This window comes from Penicillium angulare (assembly GCF_028827245.1).
Source record: "Penicillium angulare strain IBT 27051 chromosome Unknown utg000001l_segment0_segment0, whole genome shotgun sequence".
Taxonomy (NCBI): Eukaryota; Fungi; Ascomycota; class Eurotiomycetes; order Eurotiales; family Aspergillaceae; genus Penicillium; species Penicillium angulare.
The window spans coordinates 4,412,281-4,431,661 of NW_026623160.1; the positions used below are offsets into that span (position 1 = coordinate 4,412,281).

Consider the following 19,381-nt stretch of genomic DNA (forward strand, 5'->3'; position numbering starts at 1 on the left):
TGGTTTTGGGAGCTCGCAAAAATTGCACGGACGTCGGTAATCAGGCGCCCTAGACACGGAATGCGTGAAAAAGTCTAATTCCGTTTATTTCCAGGTGATGCATGTCTTTTCAGTGCCACCGCCGATATGAAAGATGCAGCCCACATCGGCGTACTCGGCCGCGCATCATTCCAAATTTGGCTCTGCCGACCCACATGCCAGCTCGCTTTATTGAAAAAGTAGGGGAGATCTGGAGCATGTTTATCTACTGTACTGCTTCTGTATATTCCAATATTCCTTTGACAGGGAAACTGACAGGATCAATAGAACTTTAAAGTCTCAAACTACAGGTTGATCGCTTTCAACAACTTACATCATGCAGTCTGAGGAATATGGGGCTCAGCAACTAGGAGGGCATGTGTTAATGGAGTGCTAGTTGGGCGCCTTACGGCCCCCAACTAACCGGCCCCACAATTTTTCTTTCACAAAAATAATGAACCCTCGCTTACGAGGGTCCGCCACCCATATGGAACAGATCACCCATATGGAACATTTTTGCTAAATCGTACTACAACTACTATTTACCACACCACCATATAGTTAATTAATTAACTAAAAATAATAAACAAATCAATCAGCCATTTTAATATTAGAATACAAAATCAAGTTAATTTCCCCGGCGTTTTTTGGCTCTTCCATGCTTCCTAATTTCAACCAATATCTTCTTCCACTTCCGCTTCGTCTTTTCTTGATCGGCTTTTTCAGTCAATTTATATTCTTTTAGCTTCATTTCTTTGATCTGGCTTGAATTGATAATACCAGTGATTTGCGTATAACGGCGAGAAGCATCATATCTAGCGTGACGTGCTCCCATAATAGCTTGTGTAGAATCGAATTCCCGTTGCAGTTGGACAGCCAACATTGCCTGAGTCTCAGCACCCTTTACAAGCTTTGCTAGCCCTTCTTTAAAACGTTGAGTAGTAGGATCATATTGATTAATACGATCGCTAATTCTTCGAACTCTCTCAGCGGTTTTTGGGGTGCTAAACTCAGTATTTTGTGAGTTAACTGATGGTGTATCTTCCCGGGATATATTATCATAATATGGATCGTACGAATCCAATTCATCGGTAATAAGCTTAGAATTAATTGGCCAAAGGCCAGTTAATCTAAACCCAAGCTTGATTGTATGTGGCCGGAAGGTTTTGCGTCTGATTTCACTGATTGAATGTAGGAATTCATCCTTTGAAAATTTACGGCATCCAGTCATTGTAGCCGCCTCAACTGCCTCACTATGCCAGTGTTTATATACACTAAACACTCCAACATCGAGAGGTTGTAGTATATGGCTAGTATGTGAGAGTAAGAAGAATAGAATGATATCATTCTTCTCACAAAATTCAACAAATTGACGCGTTAAATGTGATCCAAAACGATCGCATAAAACTAGCCTCTTTTTCCCAATGGTACGAGAAATTGTCCATTTATGAAACAGCTGAATCCATTGATATGCTAATGTATCATTGATATAGCCAGTATCAGTTATAGCAAGATGCTCGTCGTCTTCAATTTTATCAAACCAACGTAGTAATGCTTGTTTAGCGCTTAGAATAATCAGCGGTGGGCATGTAAAGCCATCAGCCGAAACAGCCTCTAAAACAGTGACAGACTCGCGATTGGTAACTGAGCCATTAAATAGCTTCTTTTTTGGATGTCTTGTGATAATAAATTGATCGCGACCGACGCCAATTTGGAAGCCAGTTTCGTCAAAATTGTAGATATCTTGTTGACAGATGCCATATTTAGCCACTATACGTTGATAGTCTTGAAACCATCTCTCTATAACGGATTTATCCAGTGCAGTAGCTCTTTCAACATCAAGAGCTCGCCGACGTCGTATATAGTACTCAGGATACCGTTTAAGAAAACGCTTTAGCCAATGGTCGCCAATTTGTGGGGGATCTGTGGTGGTGTCGGTATGATCTTCTTCCAGAATTGAATCGGCAGCAATAGCAATTTGACGGCGATTTATTGATGCTCCGACCGCATCAAAATAATCAATATATTCACATAAAGCCTTCTCCTGTGCAATACTAAGCTTCCGGCCATTAGGTTGTCGTTGGAAAAGCGATTTTCCACCTTGCCAGCGCCGACGAAGACGGCCTTCAGGAACCGCGAATTCTCGCGCAGTCTTCCTAATATTAGGCTTAGATTGCTCAGAGAGAGACTCTATTGCCAGCTGAATCTGGTTCTCTATATCTTTATTGGTTTTAGGCATTGTTGGTGGTGTGGTAGATGATAATAGTGGTTGTGGTAAGATTTAGAAAAAATGTTCCATATGGGTGATCTGTTCCATATGGGTGGCGGACCCTCGTAAGCGAGGGTTCATTATTTTTGTGAAAGAAAAATTGTGGGGCCGGTTAGTTCGTACACGCGGGAATACCCGCATCTTAATGTAACATGTTGGCCGCCATTGGCACAATTTGAGCACAGACCCTATTTTGGTTATCTTCAAATTTTAGTGGTTTGGTTAAGATCTCGTTTCGTGAAATTTTTCACTAAGGTGAATAAATATTGTAAATTTAATGCTGACGGTAACTTCTTATGGAATAACCCGAAGATCGACCAATGGGCTTCTACAGCGTACGGACGGGATTGATACTTGAATGAGCTTTTTTTTATATTAATGTAGCGGTGAAAGGATTTATATCGCGAGTATGATTCAATTGTTTGCATCAAGTGGCGGTTCTACACGAGGCAAGCTTTGGGGACGAACAAAAAAATGCGCAAAAAATTTCAATGCATCAACAAGCTCTTTACTATGCTAAAGCTGCTTTACCCACCGTTCGGCGAATGGCCCGAACGCTTCCAAGCAACGCCTCTTTGGCTCGTGCTCCAGGCACTGCATGTCCTTCGTCGTGCAAAAAGATGGACCTCTCTTGTGGATCGCACAGTGTAGATAGGCGCTCGCTTCGGTCCGCCCATAAAGGATCATTTCGTCCCCAAATGTGGGCCGTGGGTAGCCCAGGTAGAAAGTACTGATCGGGCAATGGTTCAAGGAGCGTGATTTTGCCCGTCATCAAAGCAGTGGGATCGAGAGCGGCGGCGGCTGAGAAAAAAATTGCGCATTTGAACGGTAAGGCCTTGGTGAGATGCAGTTTTGTTTCTCGGATCAGATAGGTGGATGCAAGGAGTGCCCCAATGGAAAACCCAATCACCCCATCGTAAGGACCCTCTAATTCCAAAAACCGGCCAAAGTCATCAAGCGCTTTATTTATGCTTTCCACCGAGTCATGATCGAAATAATCAAAGTACATTCCTTCTTGAGGGGAGATACCTACAAGTTCTATGCCCTCCAATTTTTTCTCTTGTTAATCCACCCAAGTTGTAGTTGAGAAGGGACAAGGGGAGTACCGCTTACCCGGGGCAAGGGGAGAAGGAACAGTCCCCTCCACAAAGTCATATGTGTGATTATCACCAAGTTCATGCCGCAGCGCGGTCAGTTGGGTCTCCAAGATTTGGGTGTTTGTTCCCATTCCATGACAACACAAAAATCGCATGATCGACAACCCGCAGCTAGCAAACTAGGTAGTGACGAGAGAAGTATGACTTAAAATGGGAATCTTTTCAAAGATAATCATGACGGGGCGCGCGGGGTACTTTTATATACAAATTTAAAGTTCGGCATATGTATTGTCTTCAGCGAGAACCTTGGGATCCCTGAATATATCTTTGGAAAATGCTACCATTGCCTGGTGTCCGACCCCACCACTATGTAGTCTGACTCGACTGCGTGATGTGATTCGTCCACGCGCCACTGAATCATTCACCAACATTAAGGCGTCCTATCAGTCATTCTTGAGATGGCAGGCAGCAATGAATACTCGGAGGCACACCTCCGGTAGAACAAGCAGTCAGAAGTTGTGGGCGTTGTCATTTTCTATATCGTTTTAGAGGTAATTACCCTTTTCTTCAGACAGCTTTCCAAGCAAATTGGGGGAGTGTGCTACAGATTGGATGATGCTCTGATCTTTCTGGGGTTCTGTCTCGGCACGGCCGTTAATGGCACCTCGTTAGGTATGGTAGTCCCCTCGTCTTCAATGAGTTTAAACTAATGAAAAATATAGCTGATGTCTACGATGGTGGTGTCGGCCTTCATGAAGCACGGCTTGAACAAGAGTCTCCACACAAGATAGTTGTATGGGGTCACTTCGTCATTATCATTCCCCTCCTCTATGTTCAAGCAATTGTCCCGGCCAAGCTTGCTGTGTTGCATCTTTATCTCAACATCTTCACGGACAAAAGGCTTTGCATAGGCACCTATATCACGAGAGCTATCATACTGGGCACCTGGATCTCTTGCACCGTCGCTGGACTTCTCACTTGCCGACCTTTGAGCTATTTCTGGGCCCAAAAGGAAACCTGCTCTAATGTCAATGCCTATTTTCGCTCGAGTGGCCTTCCTAATATTGTGACGAATGTTGCAATCCTCGTCTTACACTTCCGATGGTATATTACCTCCAGACTTCCTTGCGAATGAAAGTTGGTATTGCGATAACTTGCGCTCGGCGGTGCTGGCGGTGTTGGTTTGATTGCTTCTATTTTCCGATTATATTTCTTCTTGATAGACGATATGATCGGACTGAAGGGAGTATCCATGTAGAACGCAACTTTACTGTCAACTGAGTGAGGGGGTTCTGTTTTAAGATGTTTCAAGATTGATTGATCACCTTGAATGCTCGTTTCCTCGTTTGAAAACGTTTCAAAGCTCGACCTTCACGATTCCAATGTACTACTTATGAGAAAATCATCAGTATAAATAATATTTTTCATCATTCTTTTCCAGCAACGTTGAATGCCAGGCCTATGTTAGCTGCCAGGCCGCCTGTATACGTGCGCCCTCCAAAATTCTTGCGCGCAGTTGAAGGTGATTTGCACCACATGAGATTGACTTGATTCAAGCCCAAATGTCTGTTTCACATAGTCACATGCTTAAAGTATGCAGTTTCTCTAAGTTTAAAATTAGTCAATACTGTATGGTCATGATTAACGTTGCTTCATTCAGGAATAAACGACATTCTGTCATACCTACGAGGCACTATACGCAAATACACACAAAATAGATATGCATACATGGCAAGACACATTAAATCCAAGGTCAGTGTGAGCGGCGCATCCCGGAGATTCTTAGCTGCTTGTCCGGCCTTACATATTTGGCCCCCATGTACAATGTGGGGTGGGACTGAAAAACCTTTGCAAAATGTGGCGCCTTACATCGTCAGGCGAGACAACATTTCCACCTAAGAAAGATGTTGCTGATTTTTTTCCTTTTCCTTTTTTTCCTTCTTTCGATTTGATTTTCTTTGTCTCGTTCTCCGAGTTTGACATATCCCGGTCAACCCCCTCAATGACCCCTCCCCACCCCAGTAAACCCTTATAAATGAAGACACCCTCACAATTGAGCGGGAAAATATAATTCTTCCATACTTAAATTCTTAAGTCCCTTTTTAACCGGAGACTAAATTTCATCATGAAGCTTCCGTTCGATGGAGACTTAGATCCTCGGACTCAACTTCTTCCAAATCTGATTGATCATTATGCCAAGACTAAGTCTGATGCTATCTACGCTGAATACCCCATTAATCCTACGGCATACGATGAAGGATACAGACAAGTCACTTATAAAGCATTTGCAAATGCAATAAATGGCCTCGCACAGTTCCTGGTCGAGACCTTGGGGCCCGGCAACGGAGAAGTGTTGGCATATGTAGGCCCAAACGATATGCGATACCCCGGTTTGGTTTTAGGTGCTCTCAAAGCTGGTTACTGTGTATGAAATCCCCTTGAAGGAGAAGAAATCCAGAACAAGAAAGACGATAAATTAAAATCAGAGCTGATGGCGATAGATGTTCATGACCTCTCCCCGAAATAGTATTGAGGCCCATCGGTCTCTATTGCAAGATCTGGACTGCAACACGCTGTTGACGCCTGTACCGCGGCCGCCCTTCATTGAGGCTATCCAAGAAGCTCACTCACTGAAGACTCTGGAAATTCCAAGTGTTGAAACCCTTCTGACAACTGAGTATCCTCACATTGAGTATTCCAAGACTGTTTCAGAGAATATCCACGAGAAATTTGCCGTCGTTCATACCTCAGGATCTACGGGTATCCCCAAGCCTATTATCTGGAAACATGAAAGTGCTGTAAGGAACATGAATATGCAGTTTCTTCAGCCGCCCGAAGGCTGTGAAGGGCAAGAATCGAAATTCTTTGGAAAAAGAATGTTTTTGATGTTGCCTCCGTTCCATGTGAGCTGAACCCTAACGAGGTGATATATGTAAGGAAGTGCTGCTAACGCTCCATTAGGCCGGTGGACTAGCGTTCATGCTCCTCCTCAATGTGCCTGCGGCAGTGACCATCGTCATTCCAACCTCTGGCGGGCTACCTAGTCTAGTCTCGCTGTTGTCTGCAAGAGAGCAAACTTCATTTAACTGCGCCCTTGTCCCGCCAACAATAATTGGAGAGTTGGCGCAAGACCCTAAGGCACTTGAATATTGTGCTACTCACTTAGAACATATAACGTATGTTGGAGGCGATGTTCCGCAGCTCATGGGAAATACAGTTGCTGCCAAACTTCCCCTGATGAACGGTTATGGCGCTTCGGAAACAGGACTTTTGAATTTTATTCACTCGCCAAGTCGAGATCCCTATATTGACTGGCGTTATCTTCATTTTCATCCAGATTTGGGGGTGGAGATGCAGCACGTCGCCGGGGATGAGTATGAGGCAGTAATTGTGCGTTCACCAAAGCTTGAGGCTCAACAACTTCCTTTCGTTCTTTTTCCGCATCTCGAAGAATACCATACCAAGGATCTTATGGTTCGTCACCCAACGAAGCCTGAGCTTTGGCGTCCATGTGCGCGTCGTGATGATGTAATTGTTTTCCTTAACGGAGAGAAGACCAATCCTGTCTCTATGGAGCATCATATCGTGTCTGTCAACCCAGAGATATCTGGCTGTTTAGTAGTTGGAGCTCAACGCTTTCAGGCTGCCCTTCTGGTCGAGCTTGGTGGGAAGCCTCTCAGCGCGAATGTCAGTGCTGTGATAATTGATCAGCTGTGGCCTAGTATTGAAGAGGCCAATAGTGTATGTCCTGCCCATGCACGAATTGCTAAGAGCCATATCCTTTTCACTTCCCCTGAAAAGCCGATGCCTCGATCGGGCAAGGGAACTGTACAACGTGCTATGACACTGAAACTTTACGAACAAGAGATTGAGGATATATACCAAGATGCGGATAGACTCACTCAGCTTGATAAGACTCAGCTGCCTGGCCCGGGAGGAGTGGACAATGCCACAAAGGTCGCCGAGTATATCAGAGCTACTATTCTGGCTGCTACAGGATGGGATGCGGAGAAGCTGACCGACGAAGAGAACTGGTTTAATCTTGGTCTTGATTCTCTGCAGACAATAACAGCTACCCGTATCCTTAGGCAGGGTCTCAACATTTCATCCCTTTCCCCGAACGTGATTTACTTGAATCCGACTGTTGCAGGGTTGACCCATGCGTTGCAAAAGCTCAACCAAAACAGCGAAGAGTCCGCTGAAGCTACCAAGCAAAGGCGACTTCAGGAAAGAGATCAGCTATTACAAGAGCTTACTGCGAAGATTAATGTTCCAGCCCAAAGGTCTTCCAATAAATCCCCAGTGAAACATACAGTTATTTTGACCGGGTCCACAGGCCAGCTGGGCACGTACCTTCTCGATTATCTGCTGAAGAGCTCGCAAGTAGAGCATGTATTCTGCTTGGACCGAGATGAAAGCGCTCGTGACCGACAGCGGGAACGTAGAGTTCTTTATGGGCTAGCCCCAGTCCACGAAACACGAGCTACCTTTTGGAAATCTGATCTCAATCAGACAGATTTGGGACTACAAAGCGACCAACTTGAGGAGCTACAACAGACGGCGACCTTAGTCATTCACAATGCCTGGACTGTTAATTTCAACCTCTCCTTAGCCTCTTTCAAACAACAACTGGAAGGTGTAGTGAACCTCATCAACTTTTCTGGTCAAGCTATCTTCTCGCCAGGAATATTTTTTATTTCTTCAATTAGCTCGGTCATTGGTGGCACTGACACCGGTCTCATCCCCGAGGCGCTCGTAACTGCCGCAGATCCAGCTCCGAATGGCTACGCCACCAGTAAGTATATTGCCGAGCATGTCTTAGGATATGCCGCCCAGCACGGTCTTGTTCACTCTGCCTTCGCTCGTGTGGGTCAGGTTTCCGGCCCTATTCGCTCTCCTGGCTTATGGAATAAGTCGGAGTGGTTCCCTAGTATTGCTTTGAGCTCACTCCACTTGGGAGCTCTCCCAGATGAACTTGGACCAACCCTCAACCGCATCGACTGGGTACCTATTGATCTTCTCTCTGATATCCTGGTCGATTTGTCTCTTCTCAATCGTTCCGAACTGAGTGTCTATCACCCAGTGAACCTGCACCCCAAGTGCTGGGAGGATGTTCGACCTGCTGTTGCCGATGCCCTTCAGAAAACCGCTGGGAAGACTGTGGATACTATTCCCTTGCGAAATTGGGTGTTGCGCATTCGACAGGATATTGAGCTAGCTAGTCAGAGCGACAAGGGACTTGATGAGAAGAATCTTCAGCTTCATCTCTCCAAAAATCCAGCTGCTAAACTCTTGGGATTCTTTGAGGCTCTGGTGGCCCAGACAGCACCTGACAATATACTAGACACTCAGAAGACGGCTCATGTCAGCGAAAAATTACGTGAGGTTGGTGCTATCAAGCCGGAGTGGATCCAGAAATGGGTTAAGGAATGGTTGCTGTAAACTGAGTCTCTGCCTTGACATTCAACGTTGAAACAGTCAACATGGAGACATTACCCATAAGGTACTGACTCTGCGAATGGGCTATCCCTGTTTGGAACAATCAGATATTTTTAAACGGAATTTTTTCCTCATTTTGTCGTCTTTGAATAGCTCTTTTGAAATATTGTTCTAGGACCTAAATTTGACCGTTTCTTGTGATAAGGGCCTACGAAGACTAAATCAAGAGTTTAATATACGACACAAATCAATAGAGTTAGGAAGTAGGAGTGATAAAAAATCGCTTTTTGAAACCAGTAACCCGATGTATTCCCTGAGCTTGCTCCCTTTCTGTATTGCAACTCTAGTCCGGTACCCCGGACTCCGCGCAGCTAGTATTTGGACTGCCAACCTGATGGACTGTGCACATCGCAATTAGAGATATCTATACCTACTCTCGCTAGTAGTCATCGACAACAGCGATACTTTGTTAAAATATTGGATTTGAAATTAGAGATAGTTATCCAAAACTAAAGAGATATTCTGGCCTGGCTCGAGTTTCTTTGTAAAGAATAGAATCGGTCCAGTATTGGTACTCCTTACCCTAAACCGGCCGAACTAATATATATAATAATTAGAAAAGCCAAGATAAACGACCAGAAGTAGAATTTGGAAATACAGGCACCAAGGTTTGCGAGGTCGCTTTAGGGTTTAGAGATTGGAGATAAAAAGAGAATAGGGAAGATATAAGGATATCTAGAGAGGGGGGAGAAGAAGAAGTTTCTTATAAGTGCCCGGCCGTGCAGGGCGAAGAAAGAGAGCGTCTGAATCAGTCTGCAAAAAGGAGCCATTTTCGACGTCATTTTGGTCGCAGGTAGGAGCCTCAGAAGACAAGTTGAACAAGTGCCAAATATTAGGGTCTGCAGGATAATAACTAACATAGCTAGTGTAGTGGGGAAACGCGTCCTCCAATAAGCATGTGCATAATGCAGCGATGAGCTAGAAGCTCTCCTATAGAAAAGAAAAGCTTGAATATTAGGGAGCTTGCTGGGATAGCCTCAATAGCACACTCCTACACCTCTGTCATGCTTCCTATTGATGCCACTACGTGGTAGTTGGTGATATAAGGTCCATCTGGGTGCGGCTTTCTTTGCTAGTTGGACCTCCACGGTTTGATCGTGCTGCCATAGAGCGTTCCCCGTCTCACTAGACAGGTGCAAAATAGTGGCGATAAGCTGGGGGCGGTAAAATGGGTAGCTCGCCGTTCATAGTAACAGGTAGAGAGGCAGCCGTTATTAGCGTCAAAAGCTGTCATTTTCGGCGTCGATTTTACAGGTCCTCATATTCTATGTAATAATGATCCCCCCTAGGTTCGTGAAAGAGAATTTACACAATATGAATAGAAGGCTCATTTACCCATGTCGTTCTAGCATACAAACTGTTCAATGGTATATGGTAAACCTTAAATTTCCGATCCGTTTATTGGTGACCTCACGCAGTCAAGGTGGAAAGGATAGAGATTATGGTTTGGCCGTAACGGGTCACCTGGCGCTGCGGTCGTAGACCAGAAGCGTCAGATGGGGCCGTCCGCGCTCCCTTCACAGGGAGGCAATGTGTCTGTATTGTAGTGGCTTCTATATACAGAGGGAAGGTGGGAGGGGCAAAAGTGAGTCTTGACTACGTGAGAGATGAAGGGCTAGCTACGGAGGCAAGAAGCTGACTTCCATGAGGCAGCTGTGAGAGGGGTAAGAAGCCCTCAGTAATGTCGGTGTAGATATCACGTGCGGCAACCCCAATAAAACTACTCTCTTTATAATCCAATAAACAGGGCAGAACTGTGTTTATTAGGAAAATGAGTGGAACGAGGATGAAAATTCGTACTTTGTAATCAGGAATTTCGATGTAAACAGACCACATACAAGAATTAGAATGATATATTTCCAGGTCCAAGATTTGGAAAACCCGACAGGGGGTTCAACTGAAGTTGCCGAGTTGAACCCCAAAAGCCACCATGATTGGTCAGTCGGCCATCCGGAAGTGATTGCTACCGCCTTCTTGAACCACGTCAACAAAGCCTGGCCCGCCAACCGCCACCGTCAGACCAGGGTAGCTGACTGCGTACGCATTCGAAACGCTCATCCAGGGGTGTTGCCTCGCCTTTCACAACTCAATGAACAATCTCAGGACCCCAATACCCAAGACTCGACCAGCTCGACCTTCAATCGCAAAATTTCCCTAGATCCACTCGGAAGATGGCTCCGAAGCTGTCGGCATATCCAATTCCTGCATCCAAATGCGTTCCGCCCTGTCCTCCTCCACCCTTGATGCGTCCAAGGCTGCCCAGAGAGCCAATGCAGCCCGGCACAAGCGTGCATTGACTGGGATGAATTGGTCGGAATGGAAATGCTCTTCCAATACAAGCTTTTGTGTGATGTCAACCACGGCTGTTGCTAGATGGCAAAAATTCGCGCAACAGGTGCGGAAGAACTCATATTCGTGAGCTTGCTGATCACGCTGCCTCCGCTTCTCAGTGATTGGGTCTAGTGGGGATTGTGCCACGCTCTTTGCTGTACTAAGGTGTGTCTTTGTCGTCTCTAATGCCATGGTCGTTCTCCCCGCCACAAAGATCCGATGGTCCAGTGGTGTAATCTCGGGAAGATCATCCCGGGGGGCAGGCAAAGCCGTCGAGGAGTGTGATCTTGGTGTATCTGGCGAGCGACTGTATATACTCGATGCATTAGACGGAGGGCGGGCCATCAGTGAAGCTAGAACAAAGGCTTCTATCCGGCGCTTTGGGATCTTGTTTCGCGGCCGATCACGCTCATGTCACGCTCAAATAGCAGAGAACAATGGAGCCTTGTGACAGCAAGTGCCATGGTATTATACTCAAGTATTGTGTCCTTGAACCGGAGAAATCAGTGATTGAGCGGACCGCACTTTCCAGTGGACTGTTGGCTAACGTCTGTGCTCGCTGAGCTGAGCTACATAGCAATGACCGAGTCATCTGACTCTAAGATGGGGGGTATAGCAGTCTGGCAAAGTAACTTTACTAAAAGTTTCTAGTTCTCCCCACTCAATTTTGGCAAAGATCGACCGATGGTCAGCCTAACTTTTGTATTGTCTGCCGCACAAACGCACTGCGTAACAGATTCATCGACCGAACATGTTTGTATACTATCGCCAAGCGGAAAGCGCAGTAACCGTACGCATCTTTCACTTTAAGATCAATCTGCGGGTGCCGTAACAGCCGTTCAACACATGCAGTATACCCGCTTGCAGGAGAAAACATGAGGGCCGTGAAGCCCCAGGGCCCAACCTCATTCAATGCGATTTCACCTTGCGAGAGAAGAAGAGACACATCATCTAAGTGTTGATGACAGCTACGTGAAGGGGCGAAGTTCCAGAGGGGGCTTTTACGTTGATCTGAATGGACCTCTGGGTCAACAAGTTCTGGACTGCCCCGAGCGAACCCGCCCGACACGCGGCCCACAGCGGGGAAACCAAGCTCGACGTGGCATTGATACATATTTCCGGCTGTCTCAGAAGCATCTGTAGCAAGCGAGGGCTTTGATGCTCCACTGCTCGCGCAAGAGGGGTAAGACCCCCATCATCCGCGTCATTCAAACGGAGGCCATCCTGGTCCAAGAGCAGTTGCACTAGCTCCTCATTCTGCAGGTCCACCGCGTGCCACAGCGCCGTGCGCCCTCTAGAATCCTGGTGATTGATGTCAAGCTTTGGGTTGAGCAGTAGGGCCTCCACTATCCCACGCGCCGACCTCCTCCTGAGGATTTTGACCGCGAGAAGTAGTGCCGTATTTCGGTGGGTGCCGCACCAATTGACATCCAAGCGAGGGTCTCGGGCTAGGATCTGCACTGAGATATGGTCTTCTTTTCGGACTGCGAGGTGTAGCGCGTTCTGCCCAAAGCGATCTTCGATGCTGACGTTCACGCGTGGATCGGTCAGAAGATGGCTTAGAATGGCGTGTTCCACTGCGTACATCAAAGCGGACCTGCCATCGGTGCATCGGTCATTGACATCCAGCGCTGGGTACTGCAACAGGCAATCAACGATGGCGAAACTGCCCTTTGCGATCGCAATTGACAATGGGCCTCGACCTTGAAAATCGCAAATATAGGACAGCCGTGGGTGATGTTCCAGCATGAGGTTAACTGCTTGTGGGTAGCTCATCTAAATGGCGAGCAGAAGCGTGCTCATCCCACGGTACTCGAAGTTGGGATTTGCCTGATGAAGATCCAACAAAAAGCGCGCAATGTCTAGTCGTCTTGCGAGTATGGCTCGATGAAGGGGTGGCATCTCATCGTGGGCCAGACAATCAAGGAGATATTTGGTGCAAGTTTGCACATTTGCCCAGCAGCAGCAAATGGTCAATTGAACGATTTCTTTCCCATCGAGGCTTCTGCAGATCCAAAGTAAAAATTAATTTGGCAGTCAGTCCAGCATGTTTCGTATTTAGCACAAAAACGCAAATATGCCGAGGGAAGAAAGGTGGATCATTCAGGGTCTCAAGTTGTTCAAGTAGACATTACTGTAGACCAGATATGGAAGATGTGTTCCAAATAACCAAGAGCCTGAGAATGAATCGAGAATGAGATCATTATTGAATGTCTTGGGAAAGTATATGCCGGTCCTGGGAGCCGCCTTGTCCCTGGGATCCCGGTCACTACTCCCGGAGCCACGGTTCTGAATACTGGAGGTTTCTATAGTCTGCCTGGGAACTGAAGCGCAATTTACAGCAGCAAGATTGCATCGTCAAGCATCCACTCTTTCGCTTTAGTGATACTTAAAGCTCTTCATATCCCCTAATTGATTGGCCCTTGCAATGCTAAATCGCCCAAAAATACGCTGCATTAGTTTCATTACTTTGCATCAAACTTCACGCATCGCCTTGGAAAGAAACAGCACCTCATAACCTCTTTGCATATACTTTCACAAAGTCAACAGCTTGAGGGTTGAGGCAATGGTATGAGCAATCGATGCTTTGTAATGGAATTGAATGCTGAATATACTCTACAGGTTTCCATTATCGATTTTCCAACGGAGATCCTTTGGATCATAGCCAGCACCTTATCGGGCGGCCAAATTTCTGCTTTTGCTCAGACCCACCGAAACTCTATCCCAAGCTGCTTCTGGCGCTAATAAAGTACAATATCAAGCACCAAAACAGCTCGGCGCTTCATTGGGCTGCTAAGACCAATGATTGTGCATTTGCAAAGGCGTTAATCTCTTACCGAGCCGACGTAAATGCACTAGTTGACGATTCATCCCCTCTCATGACAGCCGCAGATCACGGCTCGGAGCTGGTGATCAAAGTGTTACTGCAGAAGAAAAGGTTGCGCGTGAACTTGAGAAATACCAAGGGAGAGAGTGCTCTGTGGCACAGTGTGGCGACAACATCATCCGTCGTCGTCACCCAGCTCCTTCAACACCCTCCGCTCAAAGTCGACCTCCCAAATTCTGAGGGGCAGACGGTGCTCTGGCTTGCTGTCTTTCAAGGTAACAGAGACTTTGTGTGCCAACTACTCATAAGAGGTGCCAACCCTGATACAAAAGATCTGAATGGAATATCACCATGGATCCAAGCATGCATCAGAAACAGAAACAATATCAAAGATCTCCTCCTTGATCATTGGAAAGCGACATCCCCTGGCGTCATATCACAGGATATACCGCTCACTAGAAGTGAGGAAACGGTTGCGCCAGCTGCTAGTAGCGGAGGTGCTTCCATATCAAGAATGCTGCGCCTCCGGGGAGAGGAATTCGATATAGTTGATGAACAGGGACTGACACCTCTCCACGCAGCGGCAAGGAGTGGTCATCTTTGGGCAGTGGATTTTCTACTTCGCCACGCAAATACTCTCTTGAACCGTAAAGACAGTCACGGTAGGACTGCGCTGTGGTGGTCTACCTTTTCATTCCATGATCGTGTCACGCAGAGGCTTCTGGAAGAGAAGGACGTGGAGATCAATACGCTTGGAACATGTGGGAAATATGATAGCCCTTCTACCTCGCTCCACCATCTAGCCAGAAGAAGTGATACAACCGTTCTTGGATGGTTCTTAAGCCGGCCGAGCCTTGACCCAAATCTATGCGGGGGCTCTTAATCTCCTCTTTGTCTGGCTATACAACAAGGGAATACCGCAGTGGTGAGATTACTCCTCACTCACAAAAAGACAAAACTTAACGCCATGGAAATGCCCCATAATTCGCCGCTTCTTTTGGCAACCCAGGAGGGCCACCGTGATATGGTTGAATTGCTGGTCCGGCAAGGTGATCGGCTGCAGATCAACCAGTTGAACAGTCCTGATAAGGAGACGGCACTTTGTGTAGCCATTCGTCACGGAAGACTTGATATCCTAGATATTTTGCTTGGGCATCCTCGAATCAATATTGATACGATCAATGGTTGGGGTGAGACGGCCCTGTTGTTAGCGGTCAAGCGAGAAGATACCGCAATGGTCAGCAGATTACTCTAGGGCCCGAACTTGCCTTGTATTTTGGCAATGCCAGCCGAAGTTGCTCAATCCCGTAAAAATCGTGATATGAGCCGTCTCATCCAAGAGGCGATGAAGTAAAAGAGCAACAGAGACTACTCGTCAAGGGAGAGACAACGTCAGATACGAAAAAGTTGTGTAAATTTCAGCTTCGTTTAACAATCTCTTTGTTCTAACATACCACATTGGCTATGCTTTTTACATTTGCTTTGTTGATCACCAGCCCTAGAAGAAGATCTTGTATGAGGCCGAGGTACTGTATCGTATCACCCATCTGGAATTGTATAATTGGAGACTGGGATGTTGTATTCCCTCTCGTGTTATTAGGTTTCTTGGGGATATACAGTACCATCGCTGCAAATAGTGTCAATATATCTTGACCCAAGCTGTCAGTGGGTGGGAATAAGAAAGGGATACGTCCTACGTCCGATCTTTTTTCGAGCACAAAATTGCGACCGTATCCGTGCTGGGGTCTCATTCAAGACCAGCATGACTCACTCATAGCGGTAACACAGCAACATACGTGAGCGTCCGTCAACATACAAAGTATTATGGCAGCACTTGTTATATCTCAGATGTAGAGCATGATGAACGAACATCCTAGCACTATGATGCACAAAATTCTGAGTGTAATTCGGATTAGTGCTGATATTTCGAAGTTGACAGCGAAAATGAGATTTTTGCCCACCATCACATGCCGGTTCTAATAGGCACAGCCAGATCGTCGAAAATCCATGTGGAACCACGCTGGCCGGCTCTGAAGGTGATCCACCAGCTGGAACTGGTGTATGCCGAGCCTATCTAGTATGCAGACGGAAGTTGCCTTATTCGTAATCAGCATTCTTGATTATGGATTCAAAATAGTCTACAGTACGGTTTGCCACGACAGTTCTCTGAGAATGGTTGCGGCGGACAGACCAGAACGGCATTGGGTCGTATGGAAGGCACACGTGCAAGATATACCTACCATGTGAGTCAATTCTTTTCCCAACGAACTCGTCAATGGAAAAAGTTAAGATGACCAACATCACTTCTAGGTTTGGATTTCAAGGGCCTCATATCCTCCATCCCTATCTAACCTCTCACTCTCGCTACGCCGAATGAATTTGTGTGTTCAAAGGATCCCGCGAGTTTGGAGATATTCTTTCTAGATATTTTTTATTGGGGGAAAGATCATACGAGAGGGTTTCTGGCGCTAGAATGAATGTATCATGAGCCAAGGCCTCAGGGGGGCTCCGGTCAGCACGCCGTCCATCCACCCTTGACCTTTTCTGCTACGTCCCCGCCACACATTCATTGTTCATGGAAGGGGCTAACACGGCAAGAGCAAATTAAATGGGAACGAAGTCGAACAACACTCTAGATACGACATATCGAGATCAATCCAAGTGTTCTAAAGATTGGGGTTGAGCGACAAGGCCAGGGATTCCAATGAGCAACTGAGGTTGCGCGTGGTAGATATGCATCGCGCGTTGATGTGTCAACTCGCCATGCTTGCCCCACTGACCACCGCTGTTGACGCGTCGATATATGAAGTCAGCCTTCATGAATGCGATATTTCTTCTCATCGTCGCAAAATACGGGCATTTCATCTGCATAAATGCCACTTATTTGGTATCGAATCACTTTTCCGAACTGCGGCCTCGCCCGGATTTGATTCATTGCCCAAGCGCCCTCGAGCCGGGGGCGGGGTCCCCCCAGAGACCCCTTTCAGGGGGGTCGGCGAGGCAATTTCCAATTGCCGGGGGTGCCTCCCATAGGCGACGGGCAAGATCAACCCACTATCGTCGTCTTGAGACTTTCTCCAATCCTCTTGTCCGGGAAATTCGACAAGAGTCAATTATTCAGATCTCAGGTCTACATGGGAAGGCCTTCTCCAATGGTAATTTCGAGAAATGAAAATTCAGTGTTTAGACGTGTCATGGCGACGTCCAATGTTTCCGTCCGAGCCGCGCGTGTTATCGTAATGAAAGGTCCCATGCTAAGCCTACGGGCTCTATGATTCTAAGGCTCTGTTTGGAATCAACCTCGTTCTATGGTGCCAAGTCTCCACTTTGAAAGATTTGGAACGATGTTGTGAGGAGAGATTCATTGGATCAGAACCTGGAGGTTGATTCTTGAAAGGCACCCATTCCCAAATCACCCATGGGAATATCAGGCCCTAACTGGGTAGAACGTGTCCATAGTTGTCCGCTCCCTTCGGTCGCTCCCAATGTGCCCGCGCGAACCATTCTAGACTTTCCCTCCGAGGGTTGTGGCATTTGGTTCGGGCGGGCCTTCGGTATACGGGGCCACCCTACGGGTGTCGGCCCTCTCCGGCCCTAGGCGGGAGTTGACTGTGGAAGCCGGGTCAACCTGTTGTGATTCCAGGTTGGTGCAGAACAGGAACGGAGCCGCACCATCGGAGTTAATCCCGATGTATCTATACGAAGAGCCAAGTTGATTGGAGAATGTTCCATTTTAACCTTAGGAAAGGGCAGGTAATTTCCCCAATCATCACTTGTTGAGACATATTATGCACTGAGAGCCGTCTGGCCACAAGGACATCTCGCAAACACGCCAGAATGGGACTAAATATCTGGCAATAGGTCCCTCTGTAGACCCGCCTGGGAAAATCATGCTTTCCTCATAGTAGAATCACCCGCCATGAGTAGAAAGGCGACCTTCTTGCCTGGCCTCTCCTCCGATCGATATTTGCCGCAGTGAAACCACCACCGAGGTCATTTTGGAGCATAGTAAACAAATAATAGTTGACTGATACAGGCAATCAGCATGGTCAGATAGCATCCGTTAGAGAAGTCTCTAGTGCCAATGACTTCAAGCTTTGAGGTCGCGTTCAATGCCATTCATTGACGCAACCTCAGAATATCCCACGAGAGCCCACACGGCAGTGTTCGTGCCAGCGATTATGATTCGCGATAGTGGATGTGTATCTGGTAGAGCCTAATTCCTCTTGTCCCTCGACGATGAGCGAGTAGCTTCATTCAAATACCACACCACCAAAGCCCTATCAGGGCGAGCTGTGATTGGGAGCTACTCCGATTCAAGTCGGACTAGTTGGCCTTTAGCTTCGGGGACGCGGTGAGCGCCCACAAGGCTATGCTGCCGTAATATGCCCCTGTAATGTATGGAAGCCCCCTCATGAAGTCAAATTTTCGGTTGACCTTGCTGCTTATCTCACTGTTGAACGTCGCATCCCTGTCAACGCAGCGCTCTCAAGATTGGTTGCAAGTCTGATTGCACAATTAGCTTGGGTGTGTAAAGCCCAATTTACCATCCATAGAGCACTATTCGGACCATTGGAGCTCCCTGCTGGCCTCCTTTCTATTTGTCTGACACGGTTTCCCGCTCACAGACGGTTGGATTGTCAAGAGCGTGAGCTGGTGTAGCCCCAGCGAGAAGAGAATATAAAGAAGAATCAGCCGTTGGAAAAGCGCAAAGTAGAACGATCCAATTTTCGTGGACATTCAACGCTCATGTATCGATGCTCACTTGTGAGATGAACCCATCGCGAAGAAACCCAGCGGAGAAGTGTTTGGGAAATGACGTCACGCGAAGTTAGCTGCGGCAAGTAGTCAGCCGCGCGTCGGACCATTTAAGAACAGCGACCCAAGTCTGCTTCCGTCGACGTATGCCGTCTTGAACATTCACAAGGCACTGGAAAGGTTGGCACTGTCTTTATGCTTGAAGTTGCTTCATAAGTCGGCCCATCAGAAAGCCCACACAGCCACGTGGACACGATATCGTGATTTGATGCTGGTGCTGGAACGGAGCCGCATCATTGGAATTGGCTCCTCAGATCTCCATATTGAGAGTCAAGTTTCAACCAGCTTTATCCTCTCGCATTATGCATTATCGGGTATCACCCCTTCAAACCGACGATCAATTATACCGCAGACGCATCATAAGTGGCCATGCCGACAGCGAGATGGCCACCACAGGCCTACAAGTAGTACGCTTGACTAGCTCTGCCTCTAGATAAATGTGAAGCCCACATTGAACAGGCTTAGCTCACAGCGTGCCAAGAGCACGTCTCTTCAGCATGTTCACAGATGCCGAGGCGGAAG

At 47.0% G+C, this 19,381-nt stretch overlaps 4 protein-coding genes across 4 annotated transcripts; 3 read left to right on the forward strand and 1 right to left on the reverse strand.

Moving 5' to 3' along the window:
- Positions 1-2,798: 2,798 nt before the first annotated feature.
- On the reverse strand, positions 2,799-3,296 carry N7478_001473 (uncharacterized protein; the record flags this gene model as incomplete). The annotated part of the gene is made up of 1 exon (XM_056917688.1): positions 2,799-3,296. The coding sequence occupies one exon, from the start codon at positions 3,294-3,296 to the stop codon at positions 2,799-2,801; it is 498 nt and encodes a 165-aa protein (XP_056785568.1).
- A 2,213-nt stretch (positions 3,297-5,509) lies between these two features.
- Positions 5,510-8,826, forward strand: N7478_001474 (acetyl-CoA synthetase-like protein; the record flags this gene model as incomplete). The annotated part of the gene is made up of 3 exons (XM_056917689.1): positions 5,510-5,809; positions 5,886-6,287; positions 6,346-8,826. The coding sequence occupies 3 exons, from the start codon at positions 5,510-5,512 to the stop codon at positions 8,824-8,826; spliced, it is 3,183 nt and encodes a 1,060-aa protein (XP_056785569.1).
- Positions 8,827-14,093: 5,267 nt separating this feature from the next.
- On the forward strand, positions 14,094-14,924 carry N7478_001475 (ankyrin repeat domain-containing protein; the record flags this gene model as incomplete). Its single annotated transcript, XM_056917690.1, has 1 exon — positions 14,094-14,924. The coding sequence occupies one exon, from the start codon at positions 14,094-14,096 to the stop codon at positions 14,922-14,924; it is 831 nt and encodes a 276-aa protein (XP_056785570.1).
- An 84-nt stretch (positions 14,925-15,008) lies between these two features.
- N7478_001476 (uncharacterized protein) lies at positions 15,009-15,296 on the forward strand (the record flags this gene model as incomplete). Its single annotated transcript, XM_056917691.1, has 1 exon — positions 15,009-15,296. One exon carries the CDS (start codon positions 15,009-15,011, stop codon positions 15,294-15,296), a length of 288 nt encoding a protein of 95 aa, XP_056785571.1.
- Positions 15,297-19,381: the final 4,085 nt, after the last annotated feature.